At 51.5% G+C, this 20,225-nt stretch overlaps 1 protein-coding gene and 1 long non-coding RNA gene across 4 annotated transcripts in view; both read right to left on the bottom strand.

Moving 5' to 3' along the window:
- Positions 1 to 799: 799 nt before the first annotated feature.
- Positions 800 to 6,170, bottom strand: LOC149121215 (uncharacterized). The gene is made up of 2 exons (XR_016223907.1): positions 6,033 to 6,170; positions 800 to 5,930 (listed from the first exon to the last, which is right to left on the bottom strand). It is a non-coding gene; the product is annotated as an uncharacterized LOC149121215 (long non-coding RNA).
- A 366-nt stretch (positions 6,171 to 6,536) lies between these two features.
- The window catches only part of VPS53 (VPS53 subunit of GARP complex), a 171,904-nt gene continuing 158,215 nt past the window's right edge, over positions 6,537 to 20,225 (bottom strand). For all 3 annotated transcript variants that reach the window (XM_089317572.1, XM_070061169.2, XM_089317571.1), the window contains 3 exons: positions 8,740 to 8,877; positions 7,314 to 7,418; positions 6,537 to 6,903 (listed from right to left, as the gene is read on the bottom strand). In XM_089317572.1, coding sequence (XP_089173698.1) covers positions 6,733 to 6,903; positions 7,314 to 7,418; positions 8,740 to 8,877 — 414 coding nt within the window. In that variant the 3' untranslated portion in view covers positions 6,537 to 6,732. The remainder of the gene's footprint in view (positions 6,904 to 7,313; positions 7,419 to 8,739; positions 8,878 to 20,225) is intronic.

Genomic DNA, 20,225 nt, shown 5'->3' with positions numbered 1-20,225 from the left:
CCCGCATCTGGAATATGGCAGGCTCAGGTGTGAGAAGCTGGAGCACCTTGGCTGGGTCATCCCTTTTGCTACCAGGGTTGTTCCTGCCCCTGTGTTGGCATTTTTCTTTTAATTTAATTTACTTGAAGGGCAGAGAGATCTCCCATCCCCAGTTCACTTTCTTTTGTTTTGTTTTGTTTTGACAGGCAGAGTGGACAGTGAGAGAGAGAGACAGAGAGAAAGGTTTTCCTTTGCCGTTGGTTCACCCTCCAATGGCCGCCGCGGCCGGCTTGCTGCGGCTGGCGCACCGCGTTGATCCGATGGCAGGAGCCAGGTGCTTCTCCTGGTCTCCCATGGGGTGCAGGGCCCAAGCACCTGGGCCATCCTCCACTGCACTCCCTGGCCACAGCAGAGAGCTGGCCTGGAAGAGGGGCAACCGGGACAGAATCTGGATCCCCGACCAGGACTAGAACCCGGTGTGCGGGTGCCGCAAGGCGGAGGATTAGCCTAGTGAGCCGCGGCGCTGGCCCCAATTCACTTTCCAAATGCCCGCAGCAGCCAGAGCTGGGCCAGGCTGAAGCCAGGAGCCCAGAACTCAATCCAGGTCTCCTATGTGATGGCAAGGACTCAAGTGCTTCCCTGCTGCCTCCCCAGGTCCGTATTTGCAGGAAGCAGAGCTGGATGAGAAGCAGGCACTCCCACAGGGCATGTGGGCAGCCTAGCCATCGTGGTAAGCACCGCACTGCCCACCTCTGCATCTCTAACTGAAGAGTATCTGTGATGGGAAGCGGAGCCGCTTAAACAAAAGGAAATGACACTGTTTGCAAATTCTTAGCTGGATCAAATCTCTATTCTGTGCAACCAAAGCAAGAGAGAAATAAATCGGATGCTCGGGTTGATACAGCTTGTCATCTACAACCTTGGATGTGCAATGCTTTCTATTCCCTCAAAGAGTTTCATTGATTTGCCTTGCAAACAATTTGGACTCATAAAATACATTATTAATCTGCTCTGTATGGTGAGGGTCACATGTGAAATTTTGTCTCATGGCTTTGGAAAGTACTGGTGTAGGACCAGGAGTGTGGATGACAGAATGAGACCCGAGCTGGACCCTGGCTTCACCCTTTCCTGGCCAAATAGCCTTGGGCATGTCACTCTTCCTTTCTGAGCCACCGAGGTATCACATGGTGGCCGGGCACAAAGAGTCCTCAGTCAGTGGCTCCCTTTTTCTTCTCGCTCCTGCCCTCCCCAGGCACAGAGAGCATTGAAGTGCCCAGACCCTCTCAGGATACTCAGATGCAGGTCAGATAGCAGCTGAGCCGGCTGGGACCTGGGCTCCCGTCGTCAGCATCCTCCCCCGACAGCCCGGCCAGCCAGCTGCACAGCAATGTTCGGACCCACCAGGAGTTGGGAGTGGGGTGCACCGGATGCACCAGGCATGAGGTTGTGGAGGTGTCTCTGTGAGCTGATGTTTTCTTTGCACAACACTGAAGCCTTTTCCATGTGCCTGCTGCAGCTCCCCAGTGGCTGCCCGGCTGGCCTAGCCACAAGGCTTTATTTTGGGAAGAGCCCCGAGGGAGGAATGTGGTCTCTTGGGCAGCTGGTGTGTGTATTTTCTGGCTCCCTGGGAAGAGCCTTGCCCGGTTCCAGCCCCGCACAAAGCAAACAAGCGCAGGAAGCCGGGTTCCTTGCCACCGTTTCACCTGCTACCCCAGAAAGCTGAGGCCCACTCAGCAGATACTTCCCTAGGCCCCAGAGATACAGGGGAGTTGGCTGGGAAGCTGCTCCTAATTTCTTGTTGAAAAGTTGCCCCAGACAAGGAGGTGTGGCAGCCCTGCAGATTCCACTAGCTTACTGAGCAGAAGCCCGCGAGCCCTCAGGCTAAGTGAGGAGCATTCCCAGGGGGTGAAGCAGTTAACAAAATTCTGTCACATCATTCTGTTGTCCCACATTCTCTGCAGCAACATCCCTGCAGGGGACTGAAGGAGCCAGATAGGAACCTCTCGGCTGACCGCAGGGACTCAGCCGGCCTTGGGAAAGGTCACGGCTTCTTTGAAGGGCAACTGTAAAGTAATCCGGACAGATTGTGAACCCAGGCCTCGCCAGGTAGGGCTGCTTGTCTGAAGATAATCTTGCTTTGTAGGTCAGAAAAAAAAAAAAAAAAAAAGAGTGCAGGCAGGCTTGCATTAGCCGCACACGGTACTGAAGAGCTGTTTTTAGAAGGAAGGTTTTGGCAGCCCCTCTCCCTCCTCGTTTACATTCAGAGGAAACGTGCGTGCCCCATTTCCCGTAACAGGCAGCCCGGCCAACAGCACCTCGAGGGAGGAAGCTCTCTTCCCAGTGTCTGCAGGTTTATCCCGAAACGCTGCAGGAACAGCAGTGCCAGGGCAAAGGGCGCAGGACGCAGTCTTTAAAAACTCCTGAGTAGGCTGCGTCTCGTCATCATGACCCAACAAGGCCAGCAGCAGACAGCCTGCCGTTTGCCACACTCGCAGCCATCCAGGGCTCCACAGCAACCACAGGACCAGCCACAGGCTCCGCCCGGCAGGTGGTAATGAACCCTCCCCATTCCACTCTCCCGTCCCGCTTACGGAGTCAGTGCACACAACCCAGTGCTGTCTGACCTTTGCAGCCTGTCGCTTACAGTCCCTGTTCTCAGAGACTGAGAACCAAGGCTCAGGGGACCCACGACTCGCCCAATGTCAACCTCGTCACAGAAACCTGCAGCTCAGCCCGTCTGTGGGCTTCTGGTCCCAGGCTGCTGTCCTTTCACATGGACACACTGTGCACACCCCGCTTCTCACCTGCTGTGTGGGCAGGAGGAAGAGAACTGGAGGCACACCACGGTACACTGCCCTCTTGGGCAGCTCACTGGGAAGCCTTTCTTATTAGATTGATCCCTGGCTGCCCTGTTAAAAACGGAGCTGGCAAAAACAAAGAATGGAAACTAGGTAACGAGCTCGAAGCCAAAGGAATGGATGTGCTGCACCAGATTTTCCACTGGTGAAAGATCGCCTGACTTCCCAAAAACTCTTCACTGCAGAATGCCCACCCAGTTACTGAGAACACAGGATTAACTTACTGTGTGCGGGAGCGGGCTCCCCGGCAGTCGCTGTGCTGGGACGGTAAGGTAGACACGGGAAAGTCACAAGTCACAGAATCATGCAGAGCGTGAGAAAGGTTCCAACGCAGAAGCCCGGCACATTACACACGTTAACAGAGTGGTTCCCCCGCAGTGGGCAGCCGGGCCCTGACCCTGACCCCTGACCCCTGCATCAGCAGCCACACCGCTCCTGTGTGTCTGCGCTGCTCCCTTACGCTGTCAGAGAGGGGACATCTTCCCCGGGGGAGAAGGGCAGAGGCTGGGGGTGGGGGGAGCCCGGGGCTGCTGGGCTTGCTAATTCTTTCCTACAGTCCGCTCTGTTTTCTGTCAGGGGTACGGAAACACTGCAGCAGCAAATGACATCCAGTAACGCTTTAATTAACTGCGGTATTTTGTGCCCCGGTATGCACCAGGAAATCACTTCCAGATGGGCAAAATCAGAGATATTTACCCAGAAAAGCAATCCTTTTATTCAAGAAATTTATGTCTCCCAGAAGCGCAGAACTCTGCGGGTCCAAGAGGCTATCTAGCTTGACAGAGACTAGAACGCGCCTGGAAATTTCTATTTAATATGTGAAATGCCCCGGGACTCGTTACCTTCGACAACTTTGCAGGAGTCCGCCGTTTCCAGGGCTACTGCTTACATGGCCCCGCGTGGCTCTGACGGTTTTATTTTTAGGAATCTGCCTTGGAGTAGACAAGAAGTGTGAAGCGTTTGCCTTCACCCTCAAGCAGCCTGGCTATTTTGAGAACTCTCTTCCTAGGGAGAGGAAGCACATTTCCAGCTGTGCACTCCTGGCACCCCCGGAGCGTTCCGTAAACAGGCAACTAGGTTTCCCTGTCCGGCGGCAACTCAGGATGGGCCGGGGCGACACCCGGCAGCCCTCACTCCTGTTCCCTCGCACACAGGAGGCCCCGGGCGTGAGAGGCAGGCAGTTTTCGGGTGCTGCTTTGTTCTGTGAGAGAGAGGAGGGCTGATAGTCACCCTCGTCCCCAGGATGGAATCTGGGAGTGAAAACACACCGTCGGCGGTGGCTCCTGTCTCCCAGGCACAGTCTGGCAGGCACCTGGAAGCCTGTCCACAGTAACGAGGAGCAGACTCACCGATTATAGATGATCAGTACTTATTTTAACCAAAAAGTGACTTGGAAGTTGTTTCTATTCACCGATTCTTACTGCGGCTGACGTGAGGGCAAGGCACGGGCGCAGTGTCAGGCCGGCTGAACCACAGAGCTGCCTGCTTTGCCGAGGGGTGCTTCTTTATACACTTTACTTGGAAGGGACAAGGACAGCCACAGCTCTGTGAGTCCCGCTCACTAAAACAGAGTCTCCCGATCATCCTGGGGACAGCCTGCTTCCTGGTGTGCAGTCCCTGCCTGCTGTCGACGCACGCTTAAAACTTAGCGCAGAGACTCTGCACCGTGTTGGTACCAGCTCCACTGTACAGCAGTTACACTTGCTCAGAGGACCAGAAAAGCATACACTTACGAGAATGTGCTGTGGGAGCCCTTCCAGAAAGCAAATTTCTCTCATTGCAATGGTTCTTAACAAGGAGTAAACAGTATAATCACCTTTGGAACTTCTGAAACTATGCGCTGGTTCCCGGTGCAGCTTTACCGACTCAGAATCTCCGGGCATGTTTTTAAGCAGGGCTCCAGGTGGCTCTGACGCATCCCTCCCATGGAGAAACACGCTCTGCCTTCACGGGGTGCATGCACGGTGTTCAGTCGCCATCAACGAGACATTTAACATAACTCCTACTGACATCGCTTGGCTCCTTGGGGATCACTGACAGCGTAATAAATCAGGCAAGCAACTTCCCTGGCTGTGACCACCAGCTGGGGAAACGGCAGCCTGACATCTCAATGCTGCTATGGAGATGTCCAGAAAAGACGCCTCCTCGACAAAGAGCCTGAAGAACCGCGGGGCCGTACACACTGCGAGTGGCCGGAGCCAGGTGCAGGCACGCCCTGGCTCTCCCAGCTCCCCAGGCCAGGCACGGGCAGCCGACCTGGCCGCGGTGTTTGGAGGTGGGCCCACCACCCCTCCTTTCCAATTAGTGCAGGCCATACAGCCTCAGGGGGGCAACCTGGCAGCAAAGTGGAATCTGCCCGCCGAGCTGCCTGCTGCAGAATCTCTTCCCCATTGAGTTCAACTAAGGGCCAGGCCTCTTTCTTTTGCCATTTTTTGTCTTCCCAGGGTTCTTGAACTTGAGATCCTCAATACACTGACCTTCAAGGACAGGCTGGAAGCTGATGACAAAATGAGGCCTGGGACGGGAGCTGGGACGGGCAGATGGAGTTGATGAGACGGGCAGGGGAGCAGCGCAGGGGCACACACTGGCAAAGCAAGATCAGGGCCAAATACTCGCCTTCAAACCTCGCTTCCCACAGTATGGCTGCCACAGGTTTTGTAGGTTCCAGAACACTTCCTCTGTCCTGAACACTGACCTGTGTGCGGCTGATGGTACCTCATTCCATCCTCAAGCCTCCTGACAGAGCCCGTCTCCTCCATGCTCTCCCAGTGAGCTGAGGCGTGCTGGTCAACCAGGTGACGGCTGCCCCTCTCTGGACCAGGGTGCTGGGAGGGGCTGACCCAGTGGGGGCAATTCTCTTGGGCAAAGCTCTGCCGCCGAGAGCCCGGGGAGGGCAGGCTGCACTGTGGGTCGTGTGAGGTTCTCTTCCTAGGACCCAGGCTCTTCCTTGCTAGCCACGCGGCAACACGGCACTCGGCTCAGCCCGTCAAGTCTGCTGTTTCCGATGACTCTGAACCAGGTGTGTGTGTGCGGGAGGGGGCTGGTGGGTATGGGTGTCCTGGGCTTTTCCATAGCTTCATCTGAGGAGAAAGCCTAGAAGACATGTCCCAAGAGAATGCTGGCCCCTGTACCAAGGCAACCCCTTCTACAGAAATCAGAGTGGGGATGAAGAGACAGAACAATCTGCTCACATACCCCGCTGAGTGCCAAGTAGAACCCTCTCTCCAAGTCAGATCTGGGTCTGTCCCCTCCCCAGCTCAGGGGCCCGACAGCCCAGGTGGGGCACAGGCAGCCTCCAGGGTGGCAGACAGGCGCCCTCTCCGTGGGTGACCGCTACGAAGAGGAGAGAAGCAGGCTAAGCCGAGAAGAAGACCAAAAGCAACATCTGTCCCAGGAAGCTCCCTCGGAAGAGTACCGTGCTGCTCCCTCTATCACTCGTGAACTCGGGCCCCAGAGCCACAGCCGAGTGGGAGGAAAGTGCCCGGTGCCCTGGCTAAGGGGTGACCTCCCCCAGTGGCATTGGGAAGGGATGAGAGCCAGGCTTCCCACCTGTCGCCTGCATGGGTGTATGGTGGAAAGCAGGGCCCACACGTTGGAAGGCAGGGCAGGGCTGCCAGGGTGAGGCCGCGGGAGCCAGTAACGGCCCAACTGGTCGAGAGCAATCCCAACAGCAACTGCTTCTGCTTTAGGCATCATGGATCATCTCAATTGCCTTTTTATAACCCGGCTCTTACTCACAGGAATCAAGACAGGGCATGGGGCAAACATGTCAACAGCCCCCGAAGTTTCACGACAGGTGATCTGAGGGTTACGGGAACACAGGAGCGGATGGGGCTTCGGGTAACCAGGTGCTGAGGGATGCTGGCCAGGAAAGAGAAGGCGCCCCTGTGTGCTCCTACAGTCTCTTTTTAATGAGTTTCTCGAGTTTGCGGATTCGCGAGGACTCCTGTTCCGGGGTTGGAGCCATCAGGGACAGAGAGCTGGAGCCTTCTGGCCCTGAGGGCGGGGCGGGGAGCCGCTGGCGGAAGAGTTCCAGCATGCTGCTCTGCTCACTTCGCTTCAGCCCCTGGGTGCAGAGAGAAAGCAGAGCCGTCACGCTGAGGCCATGCAAGCAGCACAATGACTGCAGGCTGGGGATGCACCCGCTCGTCAGGCGACTGCCAGCCCTGGCCAGAGAAAATCAGAGGGAGGAAGGGTGATGGGAGCCAAGGGGGGTGGGGGACAGGTGAGAAGGACGGGGAAGGCGCTGTTCCCGCCCTCGCTCTACTCCAGCCCAGCCTCCTCCCAGCGAGGCATGGAGGTCGGCTCCGAAGCCTCAAGTTCATACACCCAGGCCCCTCCTCTCCAAAGGCTTCTTCCCATCTGCCCAGCAGTGTGGTGCCGGGCACACGGGCCAGCAGCCTACCTCCGCCCCAGTGAGAACCACCGAGTGTGAGAGGGACAAGCAGGTCTGACAGAATGAGACACTGTGCTCACCTTCATGTCCAGTATCTTCTGGAAGGTTTCTGTGTTGCAGTCTGTCAGGAGTTTGATGTAGTTGTCGACAAACACCACCAGTGGTTCATGAGGGGCCATCACTACCTACAGGGGCAGGAGACAAGCTTAGGCCCTGAAAGAGCACTCGTGGCTGGGGGCAGGGGTCATCTCCCCTAACTCGTCAGCTGAGCACAAAACGATTCCATCAGGTTTTGGGAAGCGGCGGTAACCCCGTTAATCAGAGCGCTGTTTCTTGGGGTTGCTGTGTAATCATCGGATTTGCCTGTTACAGCACAGAAGGTTCCGACGCCGTAGGCCTGGGTGGGCTCCCAGGCCAGGAGGACTTGGGAAGCACTGTGTGGAGGGTCTGCTGTCTGAGGCACTGCGTGCACACAGGGTACCAAGGAAGTGAATCTTCTCGGAAACAGAAATTTCAGAGCTGTCTCCCCCTTCTGTGTGCCTAGAATCTAGAAGTTCACTCACCTACCTTCATTAAAGCCATCGACAGACAGATGGGGGGAAAGGAGGCATTGAACGCCTCGCATTCATTGCCATCGGGCTTCGGGACGCGGACGGACGTGATTTTCTCCCTGCAGCAAGCTGACTTTTGTTTGGAATCCCTGAGAGTGCACCAGAGAGGGGGCAGGAAGAGCTCCCTCAGCACAGCCTGCAGACAACTCCTAAACTGTACGCTCTTCTCCCCAGCGGGGGAAGAAAATGATGAGCTGCTTCTGATGTCCGCACTTGGCTCCACAGCTGTCTGGGGCCTGCGGCTGCCTTTTCCCCTGCCATCATTTGAGTTACTGTTTGGGAAGGAGGACTGACGAGCCTGCAGGCCCTGAGCCTCCAAGACCACGACTCGATAGTACCGCTGTTCTCTGCCCTCGCCCTTCTCAGAGCACAGGTGAAAATCAGATGCAGATGCCCGAGGCTTCAGACAGGCTCAACACCATCACCTGTGACTCAATATTTTGTTAAATGAGGCTTTAAAAAACCCATTTGCTCGTTAGATTCATTTAGTACAACATCTGTTCAGGTTCGTTTAATGCTGCAAAGCACAGACGGCCAAGAGGCTGATGTGGAAGGGCGTCACGGACAGCCGGGCCTGGAGTCCCTGCTGAGAAGTAAGGCTCCCTGCCTTGCGCAGTGATTCACAGCCACAACGCCACCGACTTCCAGTTTTGGCCAAATCTAATTACAAGAGATTCCCTTGACAACAAAGAATTTATTTGTCAGAAAGACAAAGTAACCGTCCACTGACTTTCAACAGTATGATGAGGCCAACATTTAGTTCAGCCAAAGGATCTGGACAGCCCTTTGGGACTGCTGGGGATGGGCCGTACTCTGGGCTTTCAAAACCAAAACTAGAAGGGAAAAACGATCCAGTGACTTCCAGCGGCTCCCGGAGGCAGCCACGAGCCATCACCTTGAGGATCATCTCGGCCCGCGTCATGCCCTTCACGACAATCTTGGTGTAGCTGGCGGGGGCCTTCCTCACCACCTGCGAGCCGATGGACGGGAGGTCGAGCAGGACCATCTTCAGGGAGTGGGTGTCCAGTAGCAGCTGCGGAGTGAAGTATAGAATTAGGAGCCCCTTCACCGGGACATGACACCCAAGCACCCACGCCGGCTACTAACATTTTCCTTGTGATGCCTGTAATACGTTCTCTTTGCAGACAATTCAGAAAATACACAGAAACATAAAAGAAAAAATTATCATTTCCACTACCCAGGCAAAACAATATCAAGAGGCCATGGTGAAATGTGGTGTTAAAAACACTAGAAGTATACCATATGCATACACAGTTTTATATCTTAGTTTTCATACTTAATACATGAAGTTTGTATTCCATTTTTCCATCATGGAAGTTTGGAAAAACACATGATTTTCTTTTAAAGATTTATTTATTTATTCAAAAGTCAGAGTCACAGAGAGAGAAAATCTTTCATCCACTGGTTCACTCCCCAGATGGCCGCAATGGCTGGGGCTGATCCAGGCTGAAGTCGGGAGCCAGAACCCCTTCTGAACTCTGACATGCACGCAGGGGCCCAGGCACTTGGGCCGTCCTCTGCTGCCTTCCCCAGTGCATTAGCAGGGAGATGGATCAGAAGCAGAACAACTAGGACACAAACCGGCACTTATATGGGATGCTGGCATTGCAGGTAGCAGCTTTACCCACAATGCAAGCCCCCAAAACCATGGTTTTGTTTTGTTTTTTTTTTTTTTTTTGACAGGCAGAGTTAGACAGTAAGAGAGAGAGAGAGAGAGAGAGAGAAAGGTCTTCCTTTTCCATTGGTTCACCCCCCAAATGGCCACTATGGCAGGCGCGCTGTACCTATCCGAAGCCAGGAGCCAGGTACTTCCTCCTGATCTCCCATGCAGGTGCAGGGCCCAGGCACTTGGGCTATCCTCCATTGCCTTCCCGGGCCACAGCAGAGAGCTGGACTGGAAGAGGAGCAACCCAGACAAAATCCGGCACCCCAACTGGGACTAGAACCCAGTGTGCCAGCGCCGCAGGCAGAGGATTAACCAAGTGAGCCGCAGCGCCGGCCCAAAACCATGATTTTTAATAGCTATAAAGTACAACTATGGGTTGTCTGTGCAAAACTTCAGGATATTAAACTATTCTATTTAATTTGCTTCTTTAATTTTTCTTAAGATTTATTTATTTGAAGGTTGAGTTACAGAGAGGCAGAGGAACAGAAAGAGAGAGAGAGAGAGAGAGAGAGAAAGGGAGAGAGAGGTCTTCCATCTGCTGTTTCATTCCCCAGATGGTTGCAACAGCCAGAACTGCACCAATCCAAAGCTAGGAGCCAGGTGTCGCTCCCCCTCTTCGTGGAGGAACGACACAGGACCCTGCGCTGTTCTTTCGTCTGCTCGGCCCTCCCCGGGTTTGCTGCTGGTTCTTCCCGGGTTGGCTACTATCCCTTCCACCTCCGTGGAAGGGCAGTTCCCCCTGGCCGCATTCCCCACTTCCGCAGGGGAGCGGCACACCGCCGGCCGGCTCTCTGGGGGCTGCACGGGTTCCCTTAGATGTTCCCCATAGATGTTCCTGGTGCATGCCGTCTCTCTCCTCCTTTATAGTCCTCCTCCGCCAATCCCAACTCGGCTGCCCACACGCCGAGTACGCTGCTCTCCTCCAATCAGGAGCAAGTCCTACAGTTTATTAGTTGAACTGGAGGCAGCTGTGCGGAAGCTGTTTACTTCTCTCCCAGCGCCATATTGTGGGAGAGCAGATGCATAGAATAAGTCTTAATTCCAGTAACTCAGTCCAGTCCGGATTGCTCCCCACAGATCCCCCTTTCTTTTTATTTTTTGGCGTTGATACGCGCCTGTCTTCGGTGTCCCGCGGCACACACTCTGCTGTACTTGCTAGAGTTGCCACAGGCTCTTACAAGTCCTATCCATCAGGCAAACCGAATCCGGGTCCTCTCTTCGCCATGTTGTGAGGAGGTTTTTAGGCGCTGATGCGTGCCTGTGTTCGGTGCCCTGCAGCGCATGCTTTGCTCTGCCTGCAGGGGCTTACAAGCTCTATCAGGCAAACCGAATCCAAGCCTTCTCATTGCCTTTTTGTGGGGAGGCCTTACTGATGTTAATTCGTGCCTGTCTTCGGTGACCTGCGGCGCATAAGCTGCTAGCCGCCGCAGGTGCTCATCGTGCTCATCGCCTCACTTAATCAGGCAGACCGAATCCAAGCTCTCACATTGCAGTGTTGTAGGGAGGCCTTTCTATTTCTCTATTTCTCTATCTCCGGGCATTCCTATTTCTCCCATTTTACTTCTATCTTCCAGCATTCCTATTTCTCTTTTACTTCTAAACTTCTGTTTCTCTTATCCCCGCAGCTTCCCGCTGCCCGCCCCGAGGCTACTTCTCGGCGGCTTCCCGGCTGAGCCGCTTTAGCCCGCGCCTCTCTCATCTGCGCAGCTTCCCGGCTTTGCGCGGCTTGGCTTCGCGCGCTCCGCGGTCTCCACGCCCTTCGCGTCTGCACCACGGCCTCGCGCCAGCCCCGTTCCCTATCTATTCACGCCCCGTGCTCTCTGCACGCGGCGGCTTCCGCGAGTAACACAGCGTAGCTTACGTGTCCGCCACTAGCATTCAATCTAAGTTCCCCGGGCTAGCCTGGCGAATTCAACCCAGCATACGTCTCCGCCCCACGGTTTGGCTTCCCGTCCTTTGCTCCCCGGGCTAATCAGACGGATCCCAATCTGGCTTACGTCTCAGCTTCTGGTTTCAACTTTTCGCCCCCTATTCCCGGGCTAACTTGAGAATCCCAAAGTGGCTTTCGTGTCCGCCTTGGCCTGCCCCCCGCGGCTTCAATTTCCCTAACATTTTTCTCTACCCGGTATGTTTCCCCAAGCTTTCCTCCAACAATACTCCTCCCTCATTTCACCTGGCCTCTCCCCACAGTCTGCATCCGAGTCTGTTTGTTCTAACTTTCACTTTCGCTTTCGACCTTAGAGATTTCTCCCAGCTTCCCCCCGTAGTCCGTATCCGAGTCTATGCCTAGGCTTTCAATAGCTTCTTCCGGCACCCTTTTCGTCCGGCTTTTCCCTAGGCTGTTTGCTAGTCTCTCTCTCCGGTATTTTCCCAGTTCTTCCCGTTTCTTCCCTCCTAAGTTTCCTATCCGTCCTAGGTTTCCTATCCGAGCTAGGTTTCCTATCCGACCTAGGTTTCCTAATCCGAGTCACGGCACCATTATGTCGCTCCCCCTCTTCGTGGAGGAACGACACAGGACCCTGCGCTGTTCTTTCGTCTGCTCGGCCCTCCCCGGGTTTGCTGCTGGTTCTTCCCGGGTTGGCTACTATCCCTTCCACCTCCGTGGAAGGGCAGTTCCCCCTGGCCGCATTCCCCACTTCCGCAGGGGAGCGGCACACCGCCGGCCGGCTCTCTGGGGGCTGCACGGGTTCCCTTAGATGTTCCCCATAGATGTTCCTGGTGCATGCCGTCTCTCTCCTCCTTTATAGTCCTCCTCCGCCAATCCCAACTCGGCTGCCCACACGCCGAGTACGCTGCTCTCCTCCAATCAGGAGCAAGTCCTACAGTTTATTAGTTGAACTGGAGGCAGCTGTGCGGAAGCTGTTTACTTCTCTCCCAGCGCCATATTGTGGGAGAGCAGATGCATAGAATAAGTCTTAATTCCAGTAACTCAGTCCAGTCCGGATTGCTCCCCACAGCCAGGAGCTTGGATCTTCTTCCAGGTCACCCACGTGGGTGCAGGGGCCCAAGGACTGGCCATCTTCTACGGCTTTCCCAGGCCACAGCAGAGCACTGGATCGGAAGTAGAGCACTGGATCGGAAGTAGAGCAGCCGGGACTTGGACCAGTGCCCATATGGGATGCCGGCACTGCAGGCAGTGGCTTTACCCGCTACGCCATGGCGCTGGCCCCACTTCTTTAATTTTAATATTAATAATAAATGGTCTGGTGAACAGCTTGTACATATATTCTAGGTCTGTTAATAGTATTTCTTAGCAGAGTCTTCAGGACAGCTTAAAACATAAGGACATTTCTAAGGTTTTTGGTACATATCTTGAACTGCTTTCCAAGTGGAATGTACCTATTACCCTGCCAGCAGTGCAGACTGCACCCTTACTGGCACTGAAATCTGTCCTAAAATGCCTGCCTACTCATTAGAAAAAACTGCCAATTCATTATTGCTGTTATTTTAATGCCTTCATAAGGCCCTGCCTTGCAGGTACTTAATAGTTCCCGTTTGGCCGGCGCCGCAGCTCACTAGGCTAATCCTCCGCCTAGCGGCGCCGGCACACCGGGTTCTAGTCCCGGTCGGGGCGCCGGATTCTGTCCCGGTTGCCCCTCTTCCAGTCCAGCTCTCTGCTGTGGCCCGGGAGTGCAGTGGAGGATGGCCCAAGTGCTTGGGCCCTGCACCCCATGGGAGACCAGGAAAAGCACCTGGCTCCTGGCTCCTGCCATCGGATCAGCGCGGTGCGCCAGCCGCAGCGCGCTGGCCGCGGTGGCCATTGGAGGGTGAACCAACGGCAAAAGGAAGACCTTTCTCTCTGTCTCTCTCTCTCACTGTCCACTCTGCCTGCCCCCCCCCCCCCAAAAAAAAATAGTTCCTGTTTAACTGCTTGCTAAACTTACCTCAGTTGATGGCCGGGTTATAGGGTGGGGTGGAGGTGGATGGGCGCTGTATTTGCCTTTCCCCCCGCCCCCAGGCAGTTTGGACCCACAGCTCAGACTGCTTCCTGCTGTTCCCCCTGCTGTGACCAGGTGGCAAAGAAACAGCTGACCCAAGAAGGGTGTACTTGTGTCTGCTGGTCAGTTTAGGAGACCTGGTTGCTCCACTTCTGATCCAGCTTTCTGCTATGGCCCAAGAAAGCAATGGATGATGGCCCAAGTCCTTAGGCCTCTGTACCCTTGTGGGAGGCCCAAAGGAAGCTCCTGGCTCCTGGCTCCTGGCTCCTGGCTCCTGGCTTCGGATGGGTCCAGCTCCAGCCATTGCGGCCATCTAGGAAAACGGAAGACCTCTAGCGGATGGAAGACCTCTCTCTCTGCCTCTTTGTAACACTGCCTTTCATATAAATAAATACGTATTTTAAAAAAAAAGACACTTAAAGACTGCAAACAACCTGAATGGCCATAAATGGCAGAATGAACAATAAATGGTGTTGTTCATGTGAGGGCTATGATCCTGCATAAAATGAAAGGATGCAAGAGATATGTCTCACCATGGATTAGTCTCAAAAATCATTCAGTTGAGTAAAAACAGCAAGTGGGGGAACGGACATGTATAGCACCATTTATATAAAGTTTAAAAACCTGCAGAACAAAATCATATACCATGTGTATTCAATATATATGCACATATCAAAACATATGTGGGGATGATAAAAATAAAGACCAGAATAGTGTTTACCTTTGAGTACAGAGGGAGAGGGAGAGGGAGAGGGAGGGCAGGGTAGGGTCCCCAGGGGGCTTCAGCAATAACTATAATTACTTACTTTACATAAGAAAGTTACAAAGTGAAAGTGGGAACATGTTGGATTTTTTACTGAGTGGTAAGCTGATGTTCTTGACATTATCCTCTATACTTTTAATAAATGGAAAAAAATTTTTAAGGTATGCTGTTTGAGGTCTGGCAAGAATTCAACTTTGTCTTCCATGTAGCAAATTCTGAGAGCTTTGTCAAAATTCAAAGCTGTGCCTTGGCATTTATTTATGGGTAGAAAATAACCCCCCATGATTATACTTTAAAACATATGAGGATACTTCCTATTTCTCTACACCCCCTAGTTCCCAGAGATATGCTATACGCATAAATAATTGCACAGTCTCAAGTGACAGGAAGAGGTCGGAATGAACCAGACATAATTCTCCAGCGTCCCCGTATCTAGGGAGATCTGACACGTTCGCTTGCAGGCCAGTCTCAGTGAAACTCTGTCTTTACCGCACAGTGGAAGAGCTGGAAACCGTGGCCTCGCTGCTTTCACATAGAGCAACACAGTCAGAAAAGGCGGGAATCAGTTGAACAGATCTAGCAGCTGTGGGAAGTGACGATGAATGGCTCCATTTAGCATGAAAACCCGCTGGTTCTCAACCTTGAAAGTAGCTAATAATTCATCTTTTAGGCATGAGACTTTGGGCCAGAGTTGGTCACTGCCGAATCTGCACTGCAGAGAGAATTCTGGGACTGATGTGAGCTGACTGATGCTGCAGGGTGCAAGGCAACAAGAACCTTTGGAGAGGACCCTGTGCTTCCTAACGAGTGTCCTACAGTTCCTGGAGGGGTGAAAATCTTGAGTGCATAAGACAAAGGCACACTCCTAGAAGGCAAAGGACCTGATGTGCACTGCCAAGTTCTGCCATGAGGAGCACAGAGGGGACATTCAAGGTCTCAAGGACGGAGAGACCCGGCTGGGGATGTCCTCTGTTTTTCTTTTTCTCCACTTTAGGAATAGCTCCCACACAGCACAGTACACACAGAGCCAGCAGACCGCTCCATGACCTTCTGCATGCATACACAGCCTATTGCTTACTTGAAGAAACAGGATATCGCTGGCATCACTGAAGGCTCCCTCGTGCTCTCTTCCAGCCAACACTCTCCTTTCCTTCCCACAAAGTAAGCCCTCTTCTGGCCTCCATCACTCTACATCGGCTTACTGCTCATAACCCTGCTGTGGTTATTATTTTTAAAAAAGATTTATTTATTTGCAAGGTAGAGTTTAGAGAGAGAGAGGGAGACAGAGACAGAGACAGAGAAGGAAATCTTCCATCTGCTGGTTCACTCCTCAACAGCCAGGGTGGGCCGGACTGAAGCCAGGAGCTTCTTCTCTGTCTCCCGGGTGAGTGCAGGGGCCCAAGCACTTGGGCCATCCTCCACTGCTTTCCCAGGCTATTAGCAGAGAGCTGGACTGGAAGTGGGGCAGCCGGGACTTGAACCAGTGCCTGTACGGGAAGCTGGTGCTGCAGGCAGTGGCTTAAGCTGCTGTTCCACAGTGCTGGCCCCTGGTATGTGGCTTTTGGTGGTCATGAGGCCTCACCTCTAAGGTAGCGGCTGGTCAAGAGTAGAACTGCTAGATCCAAGGGGCAGCACATGCTTAGCTGTAGTAGAGGCTGCCAAACAACCTCCCAACGTGCCAGTGTGTCAACTTCCATTCCTCCCAGCATGTACGGTGGTTCCAGTTGCTCCGTATGCTCACCAACACTTGATTTGTCAGTCAGTCAAATTTTAGCCATTCTGAGATCATTGTGACTTTAATTTACATTTTTCCTGATGACTAACAAGCTATTGGATTTTTGGATATCCTTTCCCTGAAATACCTATTCAACTCTTTTGTCATGTTTCTGTTGGCGACTCACCTTTTTCTAATTGATTTGTTAGAGGTTTTTAAAAATATGGCTTTTGAATACGAACACTTAGTTATATGTACTGCAAATATCACCTACTCTGTGACTGTGACTTTTTTTTTTAAATAAGATTTATTCTATTTATTTGAAAGGCAGAGTTACAGAGAGAGAAGAGAGAGACAGACAGAGAGACAGAGAGAGAGAGAGAGGTCTTCCATCGGCTGGTTCACTCCCCAGGTGACTGCAACCACCGGAGCTGTCCTGATTTGAAGCCAGAAGCCAGGAGCCTCTTCCAGGTTTCCCAAGCAGTTGCAGGGGCCCAAGGACTTGGGCCATCCTCCACTGCTCTCCCAGGCCACAGCAGAGAGCTGGAACGGAAGTGGAGCAGCTGGGACTAGACAAGGGACATGAGATGCCAGCACTGTAGGCGGCGGCTTTACCCCCACACCACAGCGCCGGTCCTAGGCATAGTGCTTCTAAGGCTTACCCTGGCACAGCATGTCAGGACTTCATTCCTTTGAATGGTTCAACAATACTTCACTGTATGATTATATACATTTTGATAATCCACTCATCATCTGATAAATGTCTGAGATGTTTCTATTTCTTGGCTGCTGCTATGAACACTTGTGTACAAGTTTTTGTGTGAATACATACATTTCTTCAATTCTTTTGGACTTTACCTAGGAGTAGAACTGGTGGATCATGTGGTAACTCTATGGTTACTGTCACACTGTTTTCCAAACTGGATTTACTGTTTTAAATTCTCACCACCCATGTATGAAGGTTCCAATTTCATGAAATCCTTGGTGGGATTAATTTTTGTGTATGGTGTGTGATAAAAGTCAAGATTATAATTACCTATCACTATTTATTGGAAATTAAGTGTCTATATATGTGTGGGTCTATTTCTTTATTTAAATGGAAGAGTTACAGAGAGGTAAAGGCAGAGAGAAAGATAGAAATAGAGAGGGAGAGGGAGAGGGAGAAGGAGTGGGAGAGGGAGGGAGGGAGGTATTTTCCATGCACTGGTTTACTCCCCAGATGGCTGCAATGGTTGGAGCTGTGCTGATCCAAAGCCAGGATCCAGGAGCTTCTTCTGGGTTTCCCATGTGGGTGCAGGGGACCAAGGTCCTGGGCCATCTTTTACTGTTTTCCCAGGCCATAGCAGACAGCTGGATTGGAAGTGGAGCAGCTGAACTGGAACTGGTACCCACATGGGATGCCAGCACTGCAGGTGGCGGTTTTACCTGCTATGCCACAGCGTCAGCCCCTGTTCCACTTCTGATCCAGCTCCCTGCTAATGTGTCTGGGAAGGCAGTGGAAAATGGCCCAACTGTTTGGGCCTCTGCACACACTGTGGGAGACCTGGAAGAAGCTCCTGGCTCCTGTCTCCTGGCTTTGGATTGGCTCAGTTCTGGCTACTGAGGCCATATGGGGTGTGAACCAGTGGATGGAAGACCTCTCTCTCTGTCTCTACCTCTCTCCATAACTTTGTCTTTCCAATACATAAAATAAATCTTTAAAAAAATTAATGTAAGTCTTGATATCCTGAGGTTTAAGTTCTCCAATTTTGTTCTTTAAGAGTTTTTTTGTCTTTTGCATTTGTCTACCTTTTAAAATCAGCTTATCAAATCTCTCCCTCCCACACCCCCACACACCTCTGCTGGGATTCTTATTTGAAATGTACTGCATCTATGGATTAATTTTGGAGGAATTTACATCTTTTTAATAGTTTTTTAATTCATGAACCTGAGCTATTCTGACATCTTAAAGATTTATTTTAATGTGTCTTTAACATTGTTTTCAGTGTAGAAGAGTTATACATTTTTCTTTTTTAAAAATGTTTTATGATTAAAAATATTTATTCATTTGCAAGGCAGAGAGACAGAGAAACAGAGAGCTCCCGTCTGCTGCTTCACTCCCCAAATGCACAAACAGCTGGGGCTAGCCCAGGTTGAAGCTGAGAACTCAATGCATGTCTCCCATGTGGGAGGTAGGTACCCAACTACTTGAGCCTGCTGCCTCCTGGGGTGCATATAAGCAGGAAGCCAGAATCAAGAGTGGAGCTGGTTCTCAAATCTAAGGTCTCTGATATGGGATGCACACATCTTAACCAGTGTTTTAACTGCTGGGCCAAATACCAACCTGCATATTTTTCTTGATATATTCCTAGGTAGCTAATGTTTCCTAATGCTACCATAAATAATTTCACTCGAAAATTTAAAAAAATTTTTAAATTTACTTGAGGGACAGAGACACAGGGAGAGGTTCTATTCACTGGCTTACACTTCAAATGTCCCTAATGATCATGGTTGGGCTGGGGCTGGAGCCAGAGCCAGTACCCAATGTGTGTCAGGAACCCAAATAGTTAAGCCATCACCACTGCCTTCCCAGGTCTTCACTGGTGGGAAGCTGGAGTCAGAAGCTGGAGTTGGGAACTGAACTCGGCATTGTGGTATTGTATGTGGGTGTCCTAAACCACCAGACGAAACAAATGCCTGCTCAAAATTTTTCGTTTTCATTCATTTATTTAAATTTTATTTATTTGAGAGGGGGAGAGAGACAGATGGGGGTGGTGAGAGGAGAGAGGGGTGCTCTCCCATCCCCTGTGATGCTGTGGCTGAGGGCTGAAGCTGGGAGCCAGGAACACAGTCTGGGTCTCCCATAAGGGTGGCAGGAACCTCCCAGGGTCTGCATTAGCAGGGAGCCAGAGTCAGTAGCTGGAGTGGAAAATGAACTCTGGTACTCTGGTGTGGCACATGAGCATCTTAACTGCTAGGCTAAATGCCCACACCCACAATTTTCATATTTGTTTGTTGCTGATACACAAAATAAATTTTTAATATTGACTTTATATTAAGCAATCTTGCTAAATTTATATTCCAGTAGTTTAACTGTATTTTTTGAAGATATTATTAACAATCACAACTTCTGTGAAAAACAACAGTTTTGTCTCTTCCTTTTTTATCTGTATACCTTTTGCTTAAAATTTTTTTGCTGGGGCCAGCGTTGTGGCACAATGGGTTAAGCCATTGCCTGCAACACCAGTATCCCTTATGGGCACTGGTTTGAATCCCAGCTGCTCTACTTCTGATCCAGCTCCCTGCTAATGCACATGGGAAAGCAGTGGAGGATGGCCCAAGTCCTTGGGCTCCTGCACCCACATTGGAGACCTCAAAGAAGCTCTTGGCTTTTGCCTGGTCTAGCCCTGGCCTTTGTGGCCACTTGGAAGTCAACCAGTGGATGGAAGTTCTCTCCTTCTCTGTCTGTAACTCTGCCTTTCAAATAAATAAATAAATAAATCTTTTAAAGATATATTTTTTGTTTTATTTTTTCCATATTATCTTAGCTAGGAATTCAAGGGCAACATGGGATAGAAATGGTGACAACAGACACTCTTGTCTTATTTCTAATCTCCAGAGAGAAAAAAACTTTCTACATTTGGCCAGTGAGTGTGGCATTTATAGTGATTTTTCATTAATTGGTTCATGCTTATTATAGTGCTGGCTGGTCTTCCTGTCTCGGGGTCTCTGGTGACAGTGTCGATGTAGTGAACCCCTCTGGAGGGTGGCTCTCGGAGCCTAACTCCTAGCTGTGTGTGGCACAAAGGAAGGGCTCTTCTGACCAAGCAGCAGGAGAGGCAGGGAACTCTCAGGGGGTAAGGAGGGCTTCATGGAAATCAGGATGAGTCAGAGTGATTGAGACAAGGAAAACTGAGAGGTGGTAGATAAGAGATTTAAAAAGTTCTTTGGAAAGAAAGAAAGTACTGAGTAAAAAGAACATTCTACTGTCTGGGCAGAACCACATATAGACACAAAAAAGGAAAGGAGACAGTTCAGCTGTTCTGAACCTAAGTTCTGCCATCAGAAAATCTAGAAAGAAGCCAGTTTAATTTCAGGAAGCATGGGCGTTTTGCGTCAACTCCCAAAATAGACTTTTATTTTAGATTATACATGAATGGGCATGTATAAAGTAGGAACACTTTTTTTTTTTTTTAAATCTTAATGTGCTGGGGAATTTCAAAGTTACATCAAGTAAACAGAACACGCTGACTGAACTCATGGGCACCCCCTATCCAGCTTCAGTAACAACATTCTGCCA

The sequence above is a fragment of the Oryctolagus cuniculus genome, chromosome 17 (assembly GCF_051225735.1).
Source record: "Oryctolagus cuniculus isolate XC-2025 breed Fujian yellow rabbit chromosome 17, ASM5122573v1, whole genome shotgun sequence".
NCBI classification, from domain to species: Eukaryota; Metazoa; Chordata; class Mammalia; order Lagomorpha; family Leporidae; genus Oryctolagus; species Oryctolagus cuniculus.
Note: the sequence above shows the minus strand (reverse complement) of the source record. Positions and strands in the feature narration are given on the sequence as shown.